Here is a 21,014-nt window from a genome sequence, read left to right as displayed (position 1 = left end):
TTGCGTCGTGACAGGGTTTGCTAAATGTGTCCTCGTCTTTATTGTGATCAGGCTAGACATGTGCTCCAAGCTTTGCATCTGGTTCGGTTGAGTGGAGAGAGGAGTACGTCTAGCAATTTGTCTATAGAACTTTAAGATAATTATGTAATTGTTTGATATCCTCCCTGCCAGGTCTCTGTCCAATGATCAAATTTGCATCTTCCCCCAATCTGAGTCCAAAAGGGTTCTTGAGCATGGTACTGGTTCTATGATTCTGATTAAGAAGCTTATGTTGCTCTTGGTGTGCAAGAGCCATCCTCTCTTTGACGAGTGTCCAATCTGTGTCTCACAACCTTCTTCTTTAGAAGGACTATCTTTGGTAGTGGTCGCTGGTCAGCTGAAGTGATATAGAGAGGCTTATGGAGCCTTTTCAGCACAAAGATCCTAGTTCTTGTAGATATCCAAGATCTACTCTGAAAGCTACTCGTCCATGTATAGAAAGTCTAGCATCTTGGCTCTACGATATGAGGCTATCCGTACCATGTTGTTGATGAGGAGAATGATGGAAAGATTGTCGGATGTGGTGATACCTACTGATATAAAAGTGCAGCCTAGTGTCCAGTCATCAATATGCAACTTAAGTGATAGAAACTCATTTGGCCTTTTCTTTCCGTTATCGTTTCCTGATCAGTTTGTTTGCCCTCATGCATCGCTGTAAATTGATCCCGCTAGGCTTTAAGAGTTTAAGCTGGTGCCTGACTAGCTTAGTTTTCATTCTCATTAGTTTTATGTTTCCAAGGAAGGCACTTCATCAGTTCTTTTTTCTCCATTAGTATGTGGGATTTGTTTGTTGTCTTGGAATAACATGAAAGCCTTGTTTATTGTATCAATTATATAGATGCATTCATGGATGTGTGGGCTTACTAATAAGGAATATGTATTGGGAGTGTAACATACTATGCTAAATTCTCATATAAAGGATCAGCAGGAGGATACACCTGATGAATGATTCTGGTTGACAGGTTTATGGGCTCGCTCTTTATCACCATATGATTATCAAGGTGGTAATTCCTATCAAGTCATTGCTCTTGACCCTTCTTTTCAGGTCTTAGTTTGTAACAAGTGTTAATTTTATATTTTTCCTAAGGCACCCATAAAAGCTCTTGTACATCGTATTAGAGCACGAAGTTCAATTGCCTTCTCAGTTTTTGTTTTGCCACTTTTGGTTAGATCTTCTGAATCGCGGTTGGAGGACATGTGGAAGGTTCCTGTATAGACCTGAAATGGAAAAAACATGCTGTCCATCATATACAATACGACTAAGAGTTGACTTATTCCATCATTCCAAGGAGCAAATTCGTGTCATATGTCGGATGCAAAGGTGTGGGCAAAAGGGAGAAAAAGTGTTTGCTAAAAGTATAATAGTTTCTTCAAAAAAATTGAATAATTTAGACTTCCTTTTGCTCTGAATACGCATGGCATGCATGTTTACCTGTTCATTACGTACGCTGCACTGCAGGTATCTAGATGGAACTTACACTGGGCCTCCTTTGAAGGACAGGGACAGGGATAGCAAGGCGGTCCTTGAAATTTTTCCCAACTCAGGAAGTGAGGTTGATGGGCTCTTGATATCAAGTAAAATGGTAGGGATTGGTGCTACTGATATGAATTCTAGTGAATCATGTAAAACCTGTTCTAAATTAAAAAAAAAAGGGAAACTTCAGAAGGGTGATGACTTGACCTCGGGTGTCTCCTTTGCCATTGAAGATGCCCTCAAGTCTTGCTTAAAATCAGGCAAATATCCTGCCAATCTGGAAATTCCAAAAATAGTATTGCAAAAGGTTAAGCCTTCCGTAACAAGTCGCATTAAGTCTGCAAGTGGAGAGCTTCGTTATACCTGTAATATTGCTTTTCTTTGTGCCGCTGCATTTTTGAAGCACAAAGCTGTTCATGAAATTGGCGATCATGCTTCTCAACAAAGTGACAGAGGATATGATGTTCATGATAAAAGTATGCAGAAAAGTTTACCAGTTCTTCTTGCTGAGTCAATTGCTTTAAAGTTGCAGCACCATGATGGTCTACATGATTTTAGAGTGGAAGCTTGCAATGGCCACCTAAATTTTCTATCTACAGATTGTGCCACTTCTGATTCAGCTACAGATTGTGCCACTTCTAACATGGAAAATTCTACCAAGAATATGGATGGTGAAGTTGTTTCAAGAAAGGGGGGTAACATGGATGCTAAAGATTTTTCCATGAAACCATCTGTTAAATCATCTCATGTCCTTTCATTTACATCCAGACATACCCAGGTAAAACATAAATTGGAGTTTCGAATGAGGAGGGCATCTTTTGATCCCGAAGAGTTTGCTTTGTACAAAAAGTATCAGGTAGCAGTTCACCACGAGGAGCCAAAGGATGTGACAGAAACTTATTATCAAACGTCTATTGTTGAAACTCCCCTCAGTTTTGTACCGTCTCCTGAAGAGGGGACTTCTTTCTGCGGTTTTGGCTCCTTTCATCAACAGTATCTAATTGATGGGCATCTTGTGGCCGTTGGTGTGGTGGACATTTTACCATTTTGTCTATCAAGCAAATACTTTTTTTGGGATCCAGACTTAGCTTTCTTATGCCTTGGAAAGTACTCTGCTTTGCAAGAGATAAGGTGGGTGCAAGAGGCACAGAAATATTGTCCAACTATGGAGTACTATTACCTTGGCTATTATGTACATTCATGTCCAAAAATGCATTATAAAGCGGCCTATCATCCATCCGAGCTCCTGTGTCCTGTGAGGTTCCAGTAAGTTACTCAATTTCTACCTTTTTTGTTGTTGAATCACTGATTGAGGTCTACAGAAGATGGAGCCGTTTTACAGAATTTGAATAATTTTGTTCTAGGAATGACATGGTTAATGTACTGGCTTTCATGGCATAGGTATGGACGTATTTGTTTTAATGTCATATTTGCCATTGTTCTTTAGGAAGCCCTTGAAGGCTTAACTTTGAGGTTTCAAAATGTGATCATCTCTATGATCAAATTTCTGTTAATGAGAGCAACCGAGGGCACATAGACCTGAGCTTGTGTGAAGGGGACAAGATGGTTGCTTGGTGGGAAGAGTTGTAATATAGTGGAGGTAGAAGTTTTACAATCCGATGGATACCTATGGTTGATAAGTCATCTAAAAATGATAAAAGGTAACAATGATATCCTCTTACTTCTACTGCTGCATTGGTTAAGTCTGGAAAAAGCCTGTTTTGTAAGCGAGATTTTCTTGGAAGTTGCTAGATTTGGATCAATTGTTTCTTTTTCATGCCTATAATTGCTGCCGTGTGTATAAAATCTATAAGTGGTGTAATCCTTCTGTTTCACACAGAAAGCATAAATTTGACATGTTTTGCAAATCTCTACTTTTACCGCCGCCTGCCCTTCCTGCTCACCCGCCTCACTCCTTGCCCTCCTGCTTGACTCTCTGCCCCCCTCGCCTGCTTTCTGTTGAGGATGGTGTAAATTGCACCTTAACTCTAGGGTGTAGGGGCAAACCCTAACCCTAACTCCAATAGCGACTTGACGACCAGCTGCCAACTCCAGCGAGCCGCCATAGCCTTCTCAACTGCGACTCCTTTAGCACCATGGACGACAGCCAAGGCGCATCAAGCCTCCAAAGGCAACCCGATGGCCATACCTTGTCAGTCTTACGAGCCTCTTCATCAACAGAGCAGAGTATCATACGTGCACCTTCGGCCCCAGATTTTTAGCCTCTGGATCACTCTGTCCACACCGACTATGCGGTCTTCATCGACCACACATCATTTGACATAGATTATACTTCTATTGCAGCATACCTCCGCCATTGCTGCCAGTTCTTTTGGGTCGGTGACACTCTTGTATGTCACAATTCTTTCTTCATCGCTACATTGACGAGCTTCACATTTGGATGCCTCTTCTATAGAGCAGCTGCACAATCCACGGCGGCTCATGACATGTTCAGCATGCAGCCATACACACCGTTCTTCACGCAGTCATCTTTTGATCGACCGGTCTTTGATTCAGGTGGACTTTACTTTCTGCATATTTCCTTTCTTTTCCTTTCGGCCTATCTTCTAGGTTTTATTCCCAAAGGCGAAGGATGACCCAAGGGAAAATCCACGTTATGTACAGGATCTAGTAAGTTGTACTCATTATACATGCTCCCGCTACGTAGTCACTGTGCTCACATAAACACATACTACTATGATTTCTTTTTAGTTTTCTTTTTCAATTTTGGATGCTATCATATGCACCAAACGAAACACAAAAAGGTCTTGTACATGCCCCCTCTACCTACCCAGTGCAGTTTAAGAGGGGGTGTTGAGGATGGTGTAAATTGCACCATACCTCTAAGGCATAGGGGCAAACCCTAACCCTAACCCTAATCCTAACCCTAAGGGGTTCACATGTACATTTCATGTTCAATACAACTTAGTGTACATGTAGCTATATCGTGTGCATTCCTCTCTCTCTCCCTCTCTCACTTCTGGTATCACTTTCGGCCTGCCCTTTCTGCTCTGCCTCACCTCCTTTCACCCCACCTCACATTCCTACCCCCCTCGACTGCCTTTCTAGACCCCCTACCCCTCAACTCTTCCCCGAGCCCCTCTCCTCTCAGCCTCTCCTCCCTCTCTGCCTACCTCCTCTCAGCTCGTCCTTCAGCCCCTCCCGTATATATGGTGTCCAGTTATAGGATGACAAGGTGGCAATAGGATGGACTTGGTGCTCCCCATCACAAAGATAATTGTGCTACCCAAATGTCTGAGGCTGTGATACTAGCAACTATCTCTTAGATACTGTCCTCTAGAGAGAGCTTGGTGCATTGCTTGGAGGGTGGAGTAGCGTCGTGAATCTCCTAGTTTGTAAATAACAGGCTCTCTCCACCAAGTAGGTGGGGAGAAGTTGTGTCATCCCTCTATGAACCAAGTTACCATATCCTTCCAAACCCTCATTGGATGTGATGCACCCAAGCAACGATTGTGAGCTAGTACTGATAGATCCTCTATGAAGGATGGCTCCATAAATAGTGTGCAATAATATCATGGTCATGTGTTGTGCAACAATGTCAGATACCATCTCTCCTCATCTACTCCAGTCAAGGTCCAAGGTGGAGGCTACCATGTGCGACATGCCAGAAGAAGTAGAAGATCTTGCATGGGTAGAGGCTCGGTCCTTCGCTGAGACCCAAAATGTTGAGCAATGATCTCAACATCATGTGTTCATATGTGCATAGTACTAACACAAAAGAGTGCTAAAAGGCACAAGGATTGGAAACCCTAACCCTAAACCTATAGGGGTTTGTATATATTCATTCTTTTCAACTAATACCACTGTAGAGTTAGTCATTTGTGGTGTGCTCTCTAGTTGTGCCCTCTCTCCTCATCTCCACTCTTCTCCTCTCCCTCTCCATATTTGTTCATACCTTGTGTGCTTCAAATATTCTCTCCCTCTGCAGGGAGTCTTGGGGGAGGTGGCTATTTGTAGAGGTCTGCCAAATGTGGGTGATGTATGAGAAAGGTATCCTCACTGTCCTCTCAGATTACCCTACCTAATCTAGGTGATTCATGATGCTACTCTACCGTTTGGGTAGGCTAGAACCGATTCTTAAGTCCCACTATACATCTCAGAAGGGGTGGCTCTCCTAAAGACAAAGCATCCACTCCTCATTGAACGGTATGGGGTTGATAGTCCACTGCTTTCCTAACCTTGCCAGCACTTTGATCTTTGCCATTGCAGTAAATCCAACATTTTGTGATCCAAAGGATCACTGAGAGCTACAAGGAGCTCTAGATAAAGGGCCCCACTTGAACCTATACTCTTGAAGATAGGTGATCGCCTTTTGTGCATCATCCCATCCTTGCACCATCTGAGGTGATCATCCATCAAGCGAAAGAGGGACTCCAGTTGTAGAGAACGGCTCCATCAAATGGACCTCTATCGTATCCTCATCACCTTTTCTTAGGCCTTTATGGTAGACCTTTGGAATGTGTGTCCCTATCTCCTAAATCCGATGTCCTACTTCTCTCAGGCGGGCCAACATCTTAGGCACTCCACTAGTTGCTGTGGAAGGTGGTTCCATGCCCTCAGTGACCCAGCTAGGCCAAACTTTCATTATGCCTAATTGAAGTGCTTATTGTGACCAAGCATGTGACCTCTAGATCGTGGATCTCTGCGTGCTAGATGAATAATTGGCATTTTGTCTTTTCTTTGCTCGATTGGTGAAAGCCATTGCAAGATGTGGTGAAAGCCATTGCAAAATCCTCATCAAAATTCATATCAAGAAGGAGCCCTTCCAAGTAAGGGGGGCCTTCCATTGGTGAGAATATTGCCACCGTCCTCCCATCTTCAAGGTGTTCTGTAATATGTCTTGTGGGTGAGCTTAGGGTAAGACCCACACAGTAAGCTTGCCCAAAAGGGTTGTGTGCTATCCATCTCTTGGTCAATGATTGTGTGCATTTAACCTATCCATGGAACATCACACACTAGTCACTTAAGATGTCCCATGCAACCTTTGTGAAAACAACAGCATGATGCGATATACTAGGCCATGGCAATCAAGTTAAATACCAAATCCCTACCGGCCAAGGAAAGCTTGGTAGAGCTCCAATATAAAAGCTTCTGGTGCGCATCTCTCGAGAGATGGGGTAACCTACTACTTTGTTGAAAATATGACTTTACATTTACACACAACTTACCATTGTAGGGTTGTGTGGAAGCAAGGGAGCAGAAATGCGAGGGAAGGAAGCAAGGGTTGAAGTTACTTTGGAAACATCTTAGTGATACTTGGAACTAATGCCATGGTTGCACATGCTCATCCAAAATGATATAGCAATCTATGGAAGTACAAGAGTGGTATATTCACGTAACAAATGGAATCAAGTGTAAAGCTTGCCGAAAAGCTTCAAACTTGGGTTGAGGAATCACCTTGGTGAAGATATCTGCCAGATTGTGTTGTGTCAAAACGTAAGACAAGTGAATCTCCCCTGCAGAAGTCTCTCTCTGACATAAGGATAATGAGCCTCAATGTGCTTGGTATGCGCAAGAAATGATGGTCCACGCATTTTTTTTTCCCCCCGAAAAAACAGTGCTGATTATATTACTTCGAAAAACAAGAATACATGGGGTTAGTTTTGCAGCTGACGGGGCTGCATTCACAAATCAGACGCAGCCCTAAGAGGAAACAAAAAGCTCTCTCTCACGAAGGGATCAGGCGGGTGTGAATAAACAGCCAGAGAGGCGGTGAGTAGCGCCACTGAAGGCCCTGAGATGTATACTCAAAGAAGAGGCCCTGCGTATCCCAATCTCGGAGGAAACGTCTCCGCTTCTCCCGGCCAGCCCGGGAATCCCCTTGGATCTGGTCCCACTGGCCTCTGAGCGTGTGGATAATCTCGCTCCAGATGTCGGCCATGACCTGGGCAGTCGAAAGAGAGGTACCTCCGAGGATCTGCGCGCAGCGCGAGGTCCAAATGTGCCATCCGACGATGCTGCTAATAATCTCCCAGACTGACTGCCTCACCTGAGATCCTGTGTCCACCTCTGCCAAGTGCTGCGGGATGCCCTCAAGCGGCCCCCAAGTCCCCTGCGTGATGAGGAACATAGGGTCCTGCGGGCCTGCCTCGAGGGCCTGCCTCGAACAACTGGTGATAGCCAGGTGTGGTGCTGCACCAGCAGAACGTGCCCCAAGTGATCAAACCTAACTCCGGTGCTGCACGAGTAAGGATCCCGAAGGCCCACCTCCACACGTCCTGGGCGCGAGTGCAGCTCCATAGGGAGTGCTTTGGTGACTCCTCGTCCTCATGACAAATCTGACAGAGTCCTTCCTGACCAATCTGCCGCAACCAGCTCCCCACTGGAAGTCCCTTGTGGGTGAGTAGCCGAAGGAAGTAGGAAATCTTCCGCGGCCGCCAGCTCTCCCACAAGGCCTTCCAGAAGGCCTGCAGAAATAGCCTGGAAATACCCTGAGCATACCAACTGGGCCGCTGGGTGGGCGGTCTGCTCTGCATCCTCCCGAGAACGCTCCTGCCCAGTTTCGTACTGTAAGCGAAGAAAGGGGTCGGCCCCTGGTCTGCCACAACCTCTGGCCATCTCCACTCTCCTGGGTCCCAGTCAAGCTCTGAAAGGGCCCGCCCCTCCCAAAGCCAGAGACGCCACAACTGCAGCTGATCCTGCTCTACTCTAGGATCGATCCGCCAAACCTTCCCCACGAGGCCTACGACACGAACCCTCTGCCACGAGAGAAGGGGGTCGATGAGCGCACCCTCTCTCCTGAGACGGCCGTCCCCCAAAATGGCGAAAAAGGAGACAGGTGTCGTCCAGCCGGCCTACAACAACCAGTGGGATGCCACGAGGGGTGAACTGTCCAAGCCAACGGGCATCACCAGGCATGAGGGTCTGAATCTCTAGTGGAACCAACCATCCGGCAGGAATCGCTCCGTCTATCTCTGTACGCCTCGCCTGAGCTCCACGGACGCCCCCGGCTGCGGCTGCTAGTGCAGCAGTCTCCAAGTGTCTGTAAGTGTCCCTCCAAACTCGAAGGGACCGGGCGGGCCCCCGCATCCAGCCATCCCACGAGATATGCGACCTCTTCTTCAGCTGAAGGCCCGAGGCATCTCTGACCTGACCGTTCTAGATGAGCGGCTGGCGGTCGATCTCCTCCTCTGACTGCTAGGAGGCGACTGGATGAGACTGAGACGAAGTCGCCTCCAAACCGTGAGCAGGCTACGAATGAGCGGGGAACGGGGGCGGGTAAGCGGTGCAGAGGTGAAGATCCACCTGAGGGACGGTAGCCACTCTCCTCCTTGGCGCGGGGTGCAAGAATTGATCCCCTGCTGAAGTAACATCTTCCACGTTTGCCCCCCCGGGGTCAAACTGCGGATAACTAACTTGCCTAGCAGGGCCTGACTCTGGAGCTCTGGATCAATGACCCCCAAGCCACCCTCAGCCTGCGGAAGAATGACTGTCTGCCAGGCTACCCTGGCTCTGGTATCTCTGAGACCATCCCCTCCGGACCACAGGAAATTCCGAACCATCCTCCTGAGCTGTGCCACGCAAGATCTCGAGAAGCACCAACAAGAGGCCGCATACCAGGCCGTGGCCAGGAGAACCTGATTGACCACAAGAGCACGACCTGCAAGAGAGAGCGTAGCAGTGCTCCAAAAAGCCAGCTTCCGTCGTATGGAATCTAGCACTGGGAGAAACTGCTGAGCTGGCGTGATGTCCAGGCCGACCTGAAAACCGAGATATCTAGTAGTCTGCCCCCGCGGGATCCATCTGAAACCCAAAAACCTCCCCCACTGTGAGCAGGCCCCAGGGTCTGTGAGAAAACCAACTGATTTGTTCCAGTTGATTTTCGCACCGGCTGCCGAACATAAGACCTCTAAGGCCAGCCTCACCCTCTCCAGCGTCATCTCATCATCCTGAACATACAGCGCCGTGTCATCTGCATACTCCGAGTCCAGGAGCTCAGTGTCCTCCCTGATGGGAAGGCGAACACCCCGAATCCCTGTCGACCTCGCACGAAGATAGTGCGTCATCGCCTCGGCGAAGAAGAGAAACAGGTAAGGAGCAAGTGGGCAGCCCTGACGCACTGATCTCTCCAATCGAAATCGCTCTCCCATCTTGCCGCCGATGATGACCCTGCTGGAAGCTGTCCTGTATAAAGCTGAGATACCCTGAATCCATCCCACTGGGAATCCAAATCTCTTCAAAGTACCCTCCAGGAAGGACCAGTCCACTCGATCGTAAGCCTTCTCAAAGTCGAGAAGTAGGATGGCTAAGTGAAACCCGCTGTGCTGAGCCCACTCCGTCGCCTCTGAGAAGGTGAAGACATTATCCAGGATACTGCGATCCTGGACAAAGCCTGTCTGAGTGTTATGAATGAGGTCAGGAAGTAGTGGCCGAACTCTGGCGCTGATCATTTTGGCAAGGATTTTATAGGCAGTGGTGAGGAGAGTGATCGGGCGCCACTGACGCATCTCCTGCCGATCTCCCCCCTTCGGGATGAGGCAGATCAATCCCGAAGAGAGGCTCTCTGGCATATGTCCGCTGCTGAAAATCTTCTGGAGGGCTGCAAGGAGGGGCTGATGGATCTGATCCAGAATGAAGTGAAGAAAGCTCTAGAGAGCCCATCCTCACCAGGGCATTTCTGCCCATCGATGGCCATCAAGGCCTCCTGCATCTCGACGGTGGTAAACAGTGCCATCATCGTCGTCTGCATGCTGGGCTGAACAAGGGCCGGAATGTGCCTCCACACCTCCTCGCGGGAACGTCTGGTACGGGGGGCAAGCTGCTCCTGCTGGAAAAGAGTCCTGTAGAAGTCGGTAGCCAACCCCATGACCTCCTCCTGGTCGGTAATGATGTGGCCCTCCGTTGTCCTAAGACTCCGGAACTGGTCACTTGCCGCCCTCTGGCCATGCGTCCTGAAGAACTCTCTGCTCATTTGGTCGCCCTTCCTAGCCCAGTAGGAGAGGGAGGCGTGATAAGAAAACTCCGAGCGATGCTGGAGAGTCTCCTCAAGAAGGGCTCTGGCTCGAAGGGCCTGGATCCGAAGCTCCTCCGAACCCGGAGCTGTCTGCTGGAGCCGCTGAATGGAGGCGAGGTCCCTACGAAGAGCTCTCTCTCTGTCCCACCACTCCTGACGAACCTGAAGGGCTGCTAGCTGGCAAATCTGGCTGGACTCCTGCAGAGCCTGCGCCACCGACTCTGCCAGATCCACGCACTCGCCCCAATCTCTATCCCAAAGGCTACTACTGCGCACCTCCTCCCTAGAGAAGATGGAATCAGGAATTCTGCACGAACGGGGGGGAAGGGACTGAGCTGCTGAGTCTAGTGTCAAGAGCACTGGCGCGTGGTCGGAGAGTGTCGTCCCTGGCACTACACCCACCTGACCATGTCTGTTGATGGCCCAATCACTGACATAAAATCTGTCCAATCTCTCCAGGAGTCTGCCCCCTTCCCTGCGGAAACCCCACGAGAAGTCGAAGCTCCCTTGCCATCGGCGGAAGGACGGGTCTCTCCAGCTATCCCTCCCTCCTGTCGCAAAGAGAAAGGAGTCCCAAGCGGACTGCTCTGCCTGAGCTGTACCTGTAAACTCTGGACCTCTGCCCTGCTGGTCCTCCAAGGTCTCAAGATTGTTGAAGTCACCTCCAACAATCCACGAATCCATGTCTGGGAGAAGCTCTGTAAGTGTCCTCCAGAAGGTGGCTCTGCGTCGGAGTTTTGTGGGTGCATAAATGTTGAGGACTCCTATTTTGGAGCCCTCCAACTCTAGGCCAACCCACAGCGCACGGCCTGGGATCAACGTACCATGGTCAAAAACTCCCTGGGCAATCGACTCGCAGACACCGCCACTCCTCCCCTGTTCACCGATCGAGGGCTCCCAATAAGTGTGAGAGCGCCCAGGGAGGATCTTCCCGCAACTACGGGTATGAGCCACTGAAAGCTTATGCTCTTGGAGCAGGAGCATATCCAAGTGACCAATCACCGCTGGTTGACGTTCCTGTCTCAAGATAAGCTTCCTACGACCACGGGTGCCAGAAGAATGAAACCCGTTCACATTCCAGGAAACAAAGTGTAAGCTCATGGTGAGGACTGGTAGGCTGCGAACAACTGTCTGCTCGCGGCCGAGGTCGATGAAGAGGCTGGTAGTTCGGAATGAAGGCGCAGACGCATCGGGTTTGGAGGGGGAGGCGGGGTCATCCTGCCTGTTCTTCAAAACTTTTAGCAAAGGCATGAGGCCTTTGGTGCCATGGACAAACGCTTTCTCGAGCCAGCTCGAGATCTCTGAGGTTGTCATCCCGTAGAAGGCGCGAAGTTTCTGTGCTGTCCAGACTTGCTGTCCAGACTCTGACATCCTGGGGGAGGGGCCAAGGCAGAGGGGGCCTGAGGATCACAATCAATCTGAAACGCTTGGCGACGCATCGCCACCGCAGGCGCACGTCACCCTCGGACCACTGGGTCTCCAGAAGCTGTCCACCCGTCGGGCCTATCCAGGAGCAAATCTGAGCGTGTGTCTGCTCTCTGAGAGCCTCCCAGACCGAGTCGTCTGTCCAATTCTTGGTGCCGTCGCTGAGAAAAGTGAAGGCAAAGCTGGGTCCATCCCTCGGGGCCAAGGCTGCGATCTTCCCATCCGCCCCTTTGCGGAGCAGGAAGATACTGATGTCAAGGCAAGCTGGGAAGGTCCCGAGGTCGGCCACATCCAAGTAATCCCAGGGACCGGACCTGTAGAAGTCGCGAGGGAGCTCTCTCTCCTGGAGCTGAGGCCCGCCAGAATCTGCAACTGAGGGGGCCGGGCTAGCAGACAAGGAAGGCTGCTCCTGGGGTGGTGCAGTCTCAGGGTGCCCTGCCTGGGGTGAGGAAGGGGGAGGAGGCTGCGGGGTGGGAGACACTGACTCCACTGAAGCGACTAGCAGGGGGGCCGGAGGTGGGAGAGTAGGGGCTGCACGCGGCTGAGATACCACCGGTGAAGCAGACACTGCGGGAGAGCTGAGAGGGGCGGGGGGGGGGGATGGGGCTGGGGTTGGGGCTGGGGCTGAAGAGGAAGAGGCGGGGGTTGAGGCTGAGGGACGGAAGAAGGGGACTGCGGCTGGGGTAGGGGCTGGGGCTGAGTGGGGGGGAGCTGGGGACCGGGAGAGAGGGGGACCTGAAGCTGCGGGGGGTGGGTAACAGACGAAGAAGAAGCTCTCCCTAGACCTTGGGGCGGCTGCCTGTCATGTCTCTGAGGCACTGCTGCAGAGGCTGGGTAACCTCTGCCTCCTTGCCTTTGTCAAAAGTCTTCTTATTCTTTCCTCTTTTCCTTTTGACCTCGGTCCAGCCACCAACCACCTCTGGACCGGACTCCGGCTGCCTCTGCTCTGCCTGGCGTGGCTGCCTGGAGGGAGGGGGAGGGGGCTGCAGGGGGGGGGCCGAGAGGGGCTGGAGAAGCGCGGGCAAGCAGCAGCCAGGTGCCCAAAGCCATGACAACGCAGGCACTGGCCTGGCTGTCCTGTGACCACCATGCTCTGAGTAATGCTGCCAGCATCTGTCACAACCTCGATCTCTGCAGGGAGGGACGCAGGATCTGCCACGGCCACACGGACTCTGGGAGCTCCTGCGACAGCAACCGTGTCGACAAAAGTGTCATGCATCACCCAGCCAAAGTGGGAACCCAGGTCCCTGACTATCGGCCGCAACTCAGCAGCAAGGCCAGGAAATACTAGCGTCACTAGGTGGCGAGGTATGCGGAAGCGAGCATCAAAGTCCACTGCGCTGAATCCTCGGTTCCAAGGGACTATCATGATGATCTTTCCATCCACAGATGTGGGGGAACCAGCAATCAGGTTGCTCGTAGCTTTCGCAGTGGAGAGTTTAAGCCAGAAGATGCCCCTTCCCATAAGGGCCACCTCCTCGATGTGGCTATCCTCTAGCATAAGGGTAGATTGTAGCCAATCCCTGATGGAGGGAGAGTGTCCAATGACTCTGCCATAAACTGAAGTGTGGGCAAAGTCATTGGCAGCCTGTTTTACCAGGGAAGACTGTTGCTCTGTCAGAATCACGCGGTAGGCTTCTGGAGAGGGGGGGTCCGGTTCCGGGCAGGGAGCCGCCATACTGCCAAGATAGACTGCGAGAACTCCAATGAGGAAGAGGCTGCCACCAAAAAGGAGAGCTAGACGAGGGGTGGAGCCTGGGGGTGGATGAGGGAACGAGGCTCACAAGGACGCGGCTCCAGCAGCCGAGCGAGGCCACGCCGGGGGGAGATGTCGTCGAGGTAGCAACCGGACTGCCACACGCACTACTGCGAACTGGGACCTCGAACACTTGGGCGAAGCAGCGAGCAGTTGGGCGGCTTCGAGCAGTTGGACGGGGGGAGGTCCTGAGCTATGAGCAGGCGGCGGCGGCAACGGCGTGCTGAAGGCGACTTTGCGCGCGACGAGGCCCAGAACGGGGGGGAGAGGCGGCCAGCGTGAGCTTGAACAGGAAGACGCACGCGAGGGGCGGGGGTTGGCTAGGCGAGGCGAGGTGACGGCGAGGCGATGGCGAGGCGAGGCGACGGGCAGTGGCGAGGCGAGGCGAGGCGGAAGAGGCGATGGCGAGGTGGGGCGGAAGAGGGAGATGGCGAGGCGAGGCAAGGGGCGGAATAGAGGCGATGGCGAGTCGAGGCGACGGGCGGAGGAGGGAGATAGGGAGGTAGATGCGATGGCGAGGGAAGGAGGGCTCGCAGGAGCGGCACCAGCTTGGATTGCTTTCTGCCCTTTCTCAGTGTGGCAAGAAGAAGATTGATGGTCCACGCATTGGCTAAAGCACTTTGACTATCACTGTAGATAGTGATGGGAAGCAGTCAGCCTGTAAAAGCATGTAGAGTAAGTGAATAATGGTGACCATAAAGACGGCCCAATTCTTGATTGCGTTTCAAGTATTGGAAGACATGCTTCACTGCTTGCTGATGCTGTGTACTGGGACTATCCATGAATCTGCTCGACTGGGAAACAAGTACTGAAGATTTGGCCTTGTGTGACACAGATATATCAGGCATCCAACAGCCTATTGATAGAGAGTGGTTCGAAGGGATCAACGACATCCATGGAGAAATGGAAATTAGACTCAACAGGTGTAGAAACTGGTTTGCAGCTGTCAAACTGAAATTTGTGTAGGAGCTGTCTAAATACAGTGGACTGACTCATCATAAGATGCCCCTTAACATGAGCAAGTTGAATGCTGAGATAGTATTGTAGCTGGCCCAAATCTTTCATAGCAAATGACTGCTGCAAATCAGCCTTAAAGGCTGCAATATGCTGAGTGGAAGGTCCAAGCCAAGAGCACATCATCAACATATAAAATCAGAATCAGCAAGTTGGCATCACGTTTGCGGACATAGAGAGTGCTCTCTGTAGGGCTGTTCTGAAAATTAAGGCGGATAACATGAGTATGAATCTTGGCATACCAAGCCCAGGGTGCCTTAGTGCTGTGTGCAGATATAGGGCATACCTTATTTTCAGACCCTTTGACTACAAAACCAAGAGGCACTTCCTCTTGCAAATCTCCAGAAAGGAAAGCAGTTTTGATATCAGGCTGTTGCACTTGCCAATCGTAGTAATGTGTGACGGGGTGCAAATGTTTCCTCAAAATCAATGCCCTACTTCTAAGCACAACCTTTTGTAGCAAGGTGGGTTTTGTAGAGGTCAACCCTACCAGCAGCCTTCCTCTTGAGTTTGTATACCCAATTTATGCTTATAGCATGCTTGCCTTTAGGCAAGTCACACAACTCCCCAAGTGCCATTATGATGAATTGAATCTAGCTCAAATTTCATAGAATCTATCCAATCTTTGCTCTCAAAAGCATCCTTGAATGCTTGAAAAAAACCCAACCCTACAAATCAGCTATCTGTGTGGCACGGATTGTGGAAAAAGTACAAGAGAAGTTCTAACTGTAGTATAGCATGTTTCTAGGGAACCCAGCTCACTGCCTAGGGAATCTAGAAACAAGGGTCAACAACCAGGGTGGGGGGCTATACAACCAAAGGAAACCTCAATCCATGAATGTGTAGAAAACACCTGCAGGCCAAGCCTTGTGGAAATGTGCCCGCCTTTCGGCAGTTGTCTGAGAACCCGTTTTCCCTCACTCCCATATGGTGCGCAAGTATAGTTTTCTGCCAAATGCCAACGAGGGAGGTTGTTGGAGGTACTTGTTGCCCCCCCATCACCAAACTGCAATGGGCTACCCAGAGGTTCCAAGCAATAATGATGGAAACCATCGCATAAACACAGTCCTCGGGTGAGGGTACAGGCCATTGGCGGGAAGGGGGAATTGCATCTTGCATCTTGATCCGAAAGACTCTCTATCCAGCAATCATGTAGCCTGAGACATTATCTTTATCAAAAAGGCACAACCCCCCTAAGTCAACCAAGCTGCTATGCCCCGAGCGAAGTCTCATTGCATCCCTCGCATTCAAGCCACTGGCTAGAGGGGCCCATGATAGATTTTTTGTGCTGCAAGGCAGCTCCATAGGGAGTGCAAATTCATCTCCCATCCACTCGCATCTTCTCCAACCACGGACCAATGGGCAGTCCCCCGACTGGGGCCACCATCCAGAAGGAATACGTAATCTTGCGTGGAGGGAGGCTAGTCCATAGGAGGGACTAGAATCCGGTAATAATCTTGTGGGGCACGTGCTGCTCTACCCAATGCCACTCTCTCAAAGGGTCCAAGCAGCGTACCTTGTGTAGGACAATCTCTAGCATTGGGCAATCTGTTGCTCAGCTCAAATGTCGATGTCCACATGATAACCTAACTACCGTGCTGTAGGATCTTGTAGAATCTAGTAGAAAGCTAGGGCCTTGAGTTTGCAATTGTGCCCCCACCTTGCTGACGTTATCCATGATACACCGATAGGTTTTGTTCAGGAACACAGCATCCTAGATAACATCTTCGCCTTTGGGAGGCAATGGACTAGGCCCGTGAGCAGTATCAACCTATCATAGTCCTTCTCTTTGATTTTGAGAAGGCGTATTATAGGTTGGAGTGGGATTTTTTGCAAAGCACCATGCAAAGAATGGGTTTCTCAGACTAGTGGATTTGAGGGGTCTCTACCCTATATATAGGGTGTTCTAGTCCAATGCTTATTAGACATCATACAAGGGGTCCTTTTTTCTTTCCCGCTCAATGCATAAAGGTTTCCCTCTACCTCCATTCTTATTCCTCTTCGTGGCAGAGCCTTTGGGACAATGGGCCTCACAGGGATGGGTCTCCCCATTTGGCAGGAGTAGTTACTGGAATCCGAGTTTGTAGATGAAATGGCCCTTATTGTGGAGGCTTCTACTGAGAGTTTAGAGTCGATTTCAGGCACCCTTAAGGTGTATTGTTAGGCATCGTGAGGCAAGATCAACTAACCGAACTAGTCGGTTTTCTCACGGCAACTAAGGAGATCCAAGAGATCTTGGACTGAGGGGCCTCTCTTAGATCTTGTAGGTGGTGTAGAGAAGGGTGATCAGAAACCACTTATGGATAACTGAACGGTCTCCCCCTTTCGGGATCAAAAAAATCCAGCCCTGATTGAGCAATTGAGGGAGAAATTCTGAGGCAAAGATCTCTTGGAAGGATAACAACAGGGAAGCATGAATTCCCTCCCAAAAGCACGTGAGCAAGGACAGCTTCAGGCCATTATCGCCTAGGCACTTCTGAGCAGGAGGCCTCTAAGATCTCCTTGTTCGAAAAAGTGATCGACCTGCGTGCTGATGGACGAGGTGACCACTAAAGGAATGTGTGTTCAAATTGTCTCCCGGGCTGAAAGAACGTGTGACTCCTCCTCTGTGTTAAAAAGCTATCAATAGAAGGAGGCGGTCACCTCTGAAGTCTCCTAGGGATTTGAGCAAATGTGGCCACTCTCATCTCGTAGCCTCTGCAACTAGGTTTTTATTGAGCGAGGACCAGTGGTTTGGTATCTAGTTATCCTATCTCCTTGCACGCCTTGGAGGAGTGATAAGATAACTCTAGTGTGTAGATCTTTGTGGCTTGGAGGTCAAGCCACGCACTCTTGTATTGTTTGTAAGCCACTGCGAGGTAGGATCCTGCACCCTGAGTGTCTCTATGGAAGTTGAGTCATGTTCTTAGTGCTCTCTATCCCTCTCAGAGAGACTAAGCAAATTGGTCCAATGTGCTATGCTTTATTGATGGAATCACCAAGAAAGAGGTTCCTCTATGCTTGTCCTCGTCAAACTCTAGGTTGTTGACGTCTCCTCCAACAGTAGTCCAAGAGTCCACATCCGAGAGGCTCTTTGTAAGCCATCTCTAGAAAGGTGCGTGCTGTTGTGGACTAGCGGGTGCAGATCAAACACCTATGGGGCTAGAGTCTGGGCTACTGCACACACCCCCGCTCCTACCCAATGTTGGAGAGCATATCTCCAGACCTCTCCTTTGGAGGAGACAGCGCCCTCGCCTAATATCAGGCTGAAACCTCTAGTGCCAAAGTTGCTTGGATCCAATCTTGAACCTGGCTGTGAGAGGGCCTAACGCCTACAATGCGGCCCCCAATTGCTGTCTTGAAGGGATTGTACGGCTATCTGCAACTGCTGCTTCTCTTCTGGGGAGAGGGAAATTCAAATAGTTGGGGTGTCAAGGGAGCTTCCATGAGAGCCCCTCTAGCCAGACCAGAAAAGGTCACTACCAAGATTACATTCCTTAAAATCAAAACAAGAGCTTTCCTTGCTAGCAAAGAATGGAGAAGAGGGGAAAGGTGGAACGGAAGGCTTGGCTGTTTAGGCAGCCTGAAGGGGAAAGGGCCAGAGGAAGGGATGAATGGGAAAGAAAAGAGGAGGGATAGAAAGAGGGAAAAGTAAGGGGGTTTTTGGCAAAATACAGACACCCCAAAACGGCCTTCGTGGGCTGTCAAAGGCAGCTTGAAAGGGAGCAAAGGAGGGGCAAGGGGGCAGAGATGGCAGCCAGAAGCTGATGTCCTAGCCCCAAGGAAGGGAAAGCAAGGGGCTCCAGCCTTTCTTCAGCGCAGAAAAGGCTGAAGCCCAGGAAATGCTGGTGCAGCTGGCCCAACCAGCAGAAAGGAGCGGTCTGCCCACAAGCAGGTGAGGGCAGCACAAGGGGGGGAAGGTGGGATGGCATGAAGGGAGGCGGAGTAGGAGAGGACAGCGAGGAGGGGATGGCGTGAAGGGAGGCATGGGAGAGGATGGTGCGAAGGGAGGCAGGGGAGGGAAGGAGGTTTGTTGGAGGGGAGCTTGAGCAGCCCATACCTCAGTTCTAAATTTATGTGATTAGATGAGAATTTTTAGTGGGGGGTGTTATTACTGGCAATTTTTTTTCTTGACAGCAGTCTACAATCATATGGGGCACTATCGATAAAACTGGGGTTTAAGCGGGGGTTCATCCTTCAAAGAGAAAACTAAAAACTACTCATCCAAAGGCTATTCTATTTTAGATTCTTGATAGGTATATGATGTGTTGTGGAGATAAACATAGATAAAGGGTCAATACAAACTGTGGAGGACATGCAGCGAGAGTGAATATGCAGCAGAAAACAGAAGCTACAGAATCACATGATCAGCGAAGGTGCCCATATGAGTTTTGCAACCTAAGGTAGAGATGGGTGAGAGTAGGGTAGGTATGCAATGTGAGGAATTTTGGGGTTTGAAGAAAGGAGAAATGGGGCTAGGAGAAGTATTGAGGATAGTCAGGTCTCTAAAATTCATTCTTAGCTTTCAAGAGTTGACCTTAAATGGGTTTATCTGATGCAGATGGGTTCCATTTGACATTGCTCGCCCCTTGCTTGACAAGAAACTCTATGTCTGCCTGTCAAATTATTTGAATGCTTCTGCATTGCAGAGTTCTGCCAAAGACTCGCTCACAGAAAATGAACCCAATGACGAGCCAAGACAGAGAGTTCTTTGTGAAGTAGAGATTCAAAGACCAAGTGGAGCAGCTCAAAATTATGAGTTTTCTAGTAGCAGTAATGGGTCCAAAGATGTCGACAATGTTCTACTGAAGCTAGGCAATCGATACCTGCATTTCAAGGTAATTATTTGGCTGTTGCATGGGCTATAAAGATGAACTGACATACCCTTTCAATGTAATTTTCTTTTTGAACAGATCTATGTCTTGCTTCTTAGTTACTTGTTTGAAGTCCTTTGTTATGTTTCATTTGCTCATTTTGATTATCCTTGTGAAGCATCTACAAGCACTGACAGATGTGCCACAAAAGCATATAAATGCATTGGCATGCAACCTTCGCAAGTACTCACAAGTTGTTGGCCCCAAGTTAGCAGCAAGAATGGCATATACCCCTAGGTTCATGAAGATATCAGACAATCACATTTCGCGAGAATGACATGAGGGCACTGGAGTCATGGAAAATATGTCTGACAAATATTTATGGCTGTCTCTCAGCCCAATACATATGTCCATGATAATATACCCTATAGCAGTGGAACAAAGGCTGTGTCCAGTTTGAACTGTAGCAAATAGCTGGTTTTCAGCGCCTTCTGTTGTGTATAACATGACTTTGTTCTGGACTGACTTCATTTCTTTGGTCATGCTTTGTGAAACATAAGATCTCATCTCAAGATTCCAGTTTGACTATTAATGGGAAGCATGAAGATTCCACGGCTGCAACACAAAAACCTGAGGATAGAGAGTTCAACAAGAAGCTGTCTTTGCCCTGAATCCTGATAAAGTTACAATGGAAGGGGCTGGCAGGATGTTTGCACATTTTCTATGAAATTGAGTTTTGGGAATCCAAAACACAACTGCTGGATCCCCTTGGAGGTTTGAAATCTACACACAAATCAAATGCAAATTGTGCAAGCACACCACTGACCATCCAAATGACAATATTACTTTAAATGCCTTGAGATAGTCCAAGAAAGGGTTGTACGTTAAGAAATTTAAATCGAAGCACCAATAGCAACATGGATGAAATCCATAGAAATTGCAAGTGTACATTGATCAATACTCACGAATGGTGGCTACACCAACCTTAGCTATCAGCAATTATAATGGAAAATACAACAATAATCACATAAAACAACTGAGAAGACATGCACAATTTAGTAATAGCAAAAAGGAATTTTCAAGTAATCAGTAGATTTTGTAAGGCAAGTACAATTACAAACTCCGCATCTATCATGTAACTGCCAAAAAGAGACTTTTTAAAACGCTTGGACATATGTAAAGAGAGGGGGATTCTTGCAGGGTTTATTATGTACATGTCCAGCTTTAATGGTATTTCAAGGGGTCTATCTTCATATGTCAAGGATTTCCTAGCATTCTACAATGCGCACAGGCCTTGCATGAAAGAAATAAGTGAAATCCTCTTAACAATTGATGCATATACTTGCCAACTTGCATAAAACAAGTGAAAAGCCCCTTAAGAATTGATGCCTATACTTTCCAACTTTGCACCAAACATTTGTTTTTTGTGGTAGCTGAAGCATAAGACGTAGAAAGTCAAAATGCCTATAGCAAACTCTTTGAAGTAGCACTATAATGTGCGTGGTAAAAGGTATAAATTAATTAAACCTATACTATGAT

At 49.1% G+C, this 21,014-nt stretch overlaps 1 protein-coding gene across 1 annotated transcript in view; it reads left to right on the top strand.

Annotated features, from left to right (window-relative positions):
- The window catches only part of LOC147895926 (arginyl-tRNA--protein transferase 2-like), a 28,797-nt gene extending 8,424 nt beyond the window's left edge, over nt 1–20,373 (top strand). The window contains exons 3-7 of the mRNA XM_087382772.1: nt 1,002–1,040; nt 1,210–1,360; nt 1,499–2,779; nt 19,223–19,499; nt 19,654–20,373. Of these exons, the coding sequence (XP_087238898.1) occupies nt 1,002–1,040; nt 1,210–1,360; nt 1,499–2,779; nt 19,223–19,499; nt 19,654–19,812 (1,907 nt within the window). The 3' untranslated portion in view covers nt 19,813–20,373. The remainder of the gene's footprint in view (nt 1–1,001; nt 1,041–1,209; nt 1,361–1,498; nt 2,780–19,222; nt 19,500–19,653) is intronic.
- Nucleotides 20,374–21,014: the final 641 nt, after the last annotated feature.

Source organism: Dipteris shenzhenensis, chromosome 12 (genome assembly GCF_047967505.1).
Source record: "Dipteris shenzhenensis isolate YYH24624 ecotype China chromosome 12, Dip_SZ_1.0, whole genome shotgun sequence".
Lineage (NCBI taxonomy): Eukaryota > Viridiplantae > Streptophyta > Polypodiopsida > Gleicheniales > Dipteridaceae > Dipteris > Dipteris shenzhenensis.
Note: the sequence above shows the minus strand (reverse complement) of the source record. Positions and strands in the feature narration are given on the sequence as shown.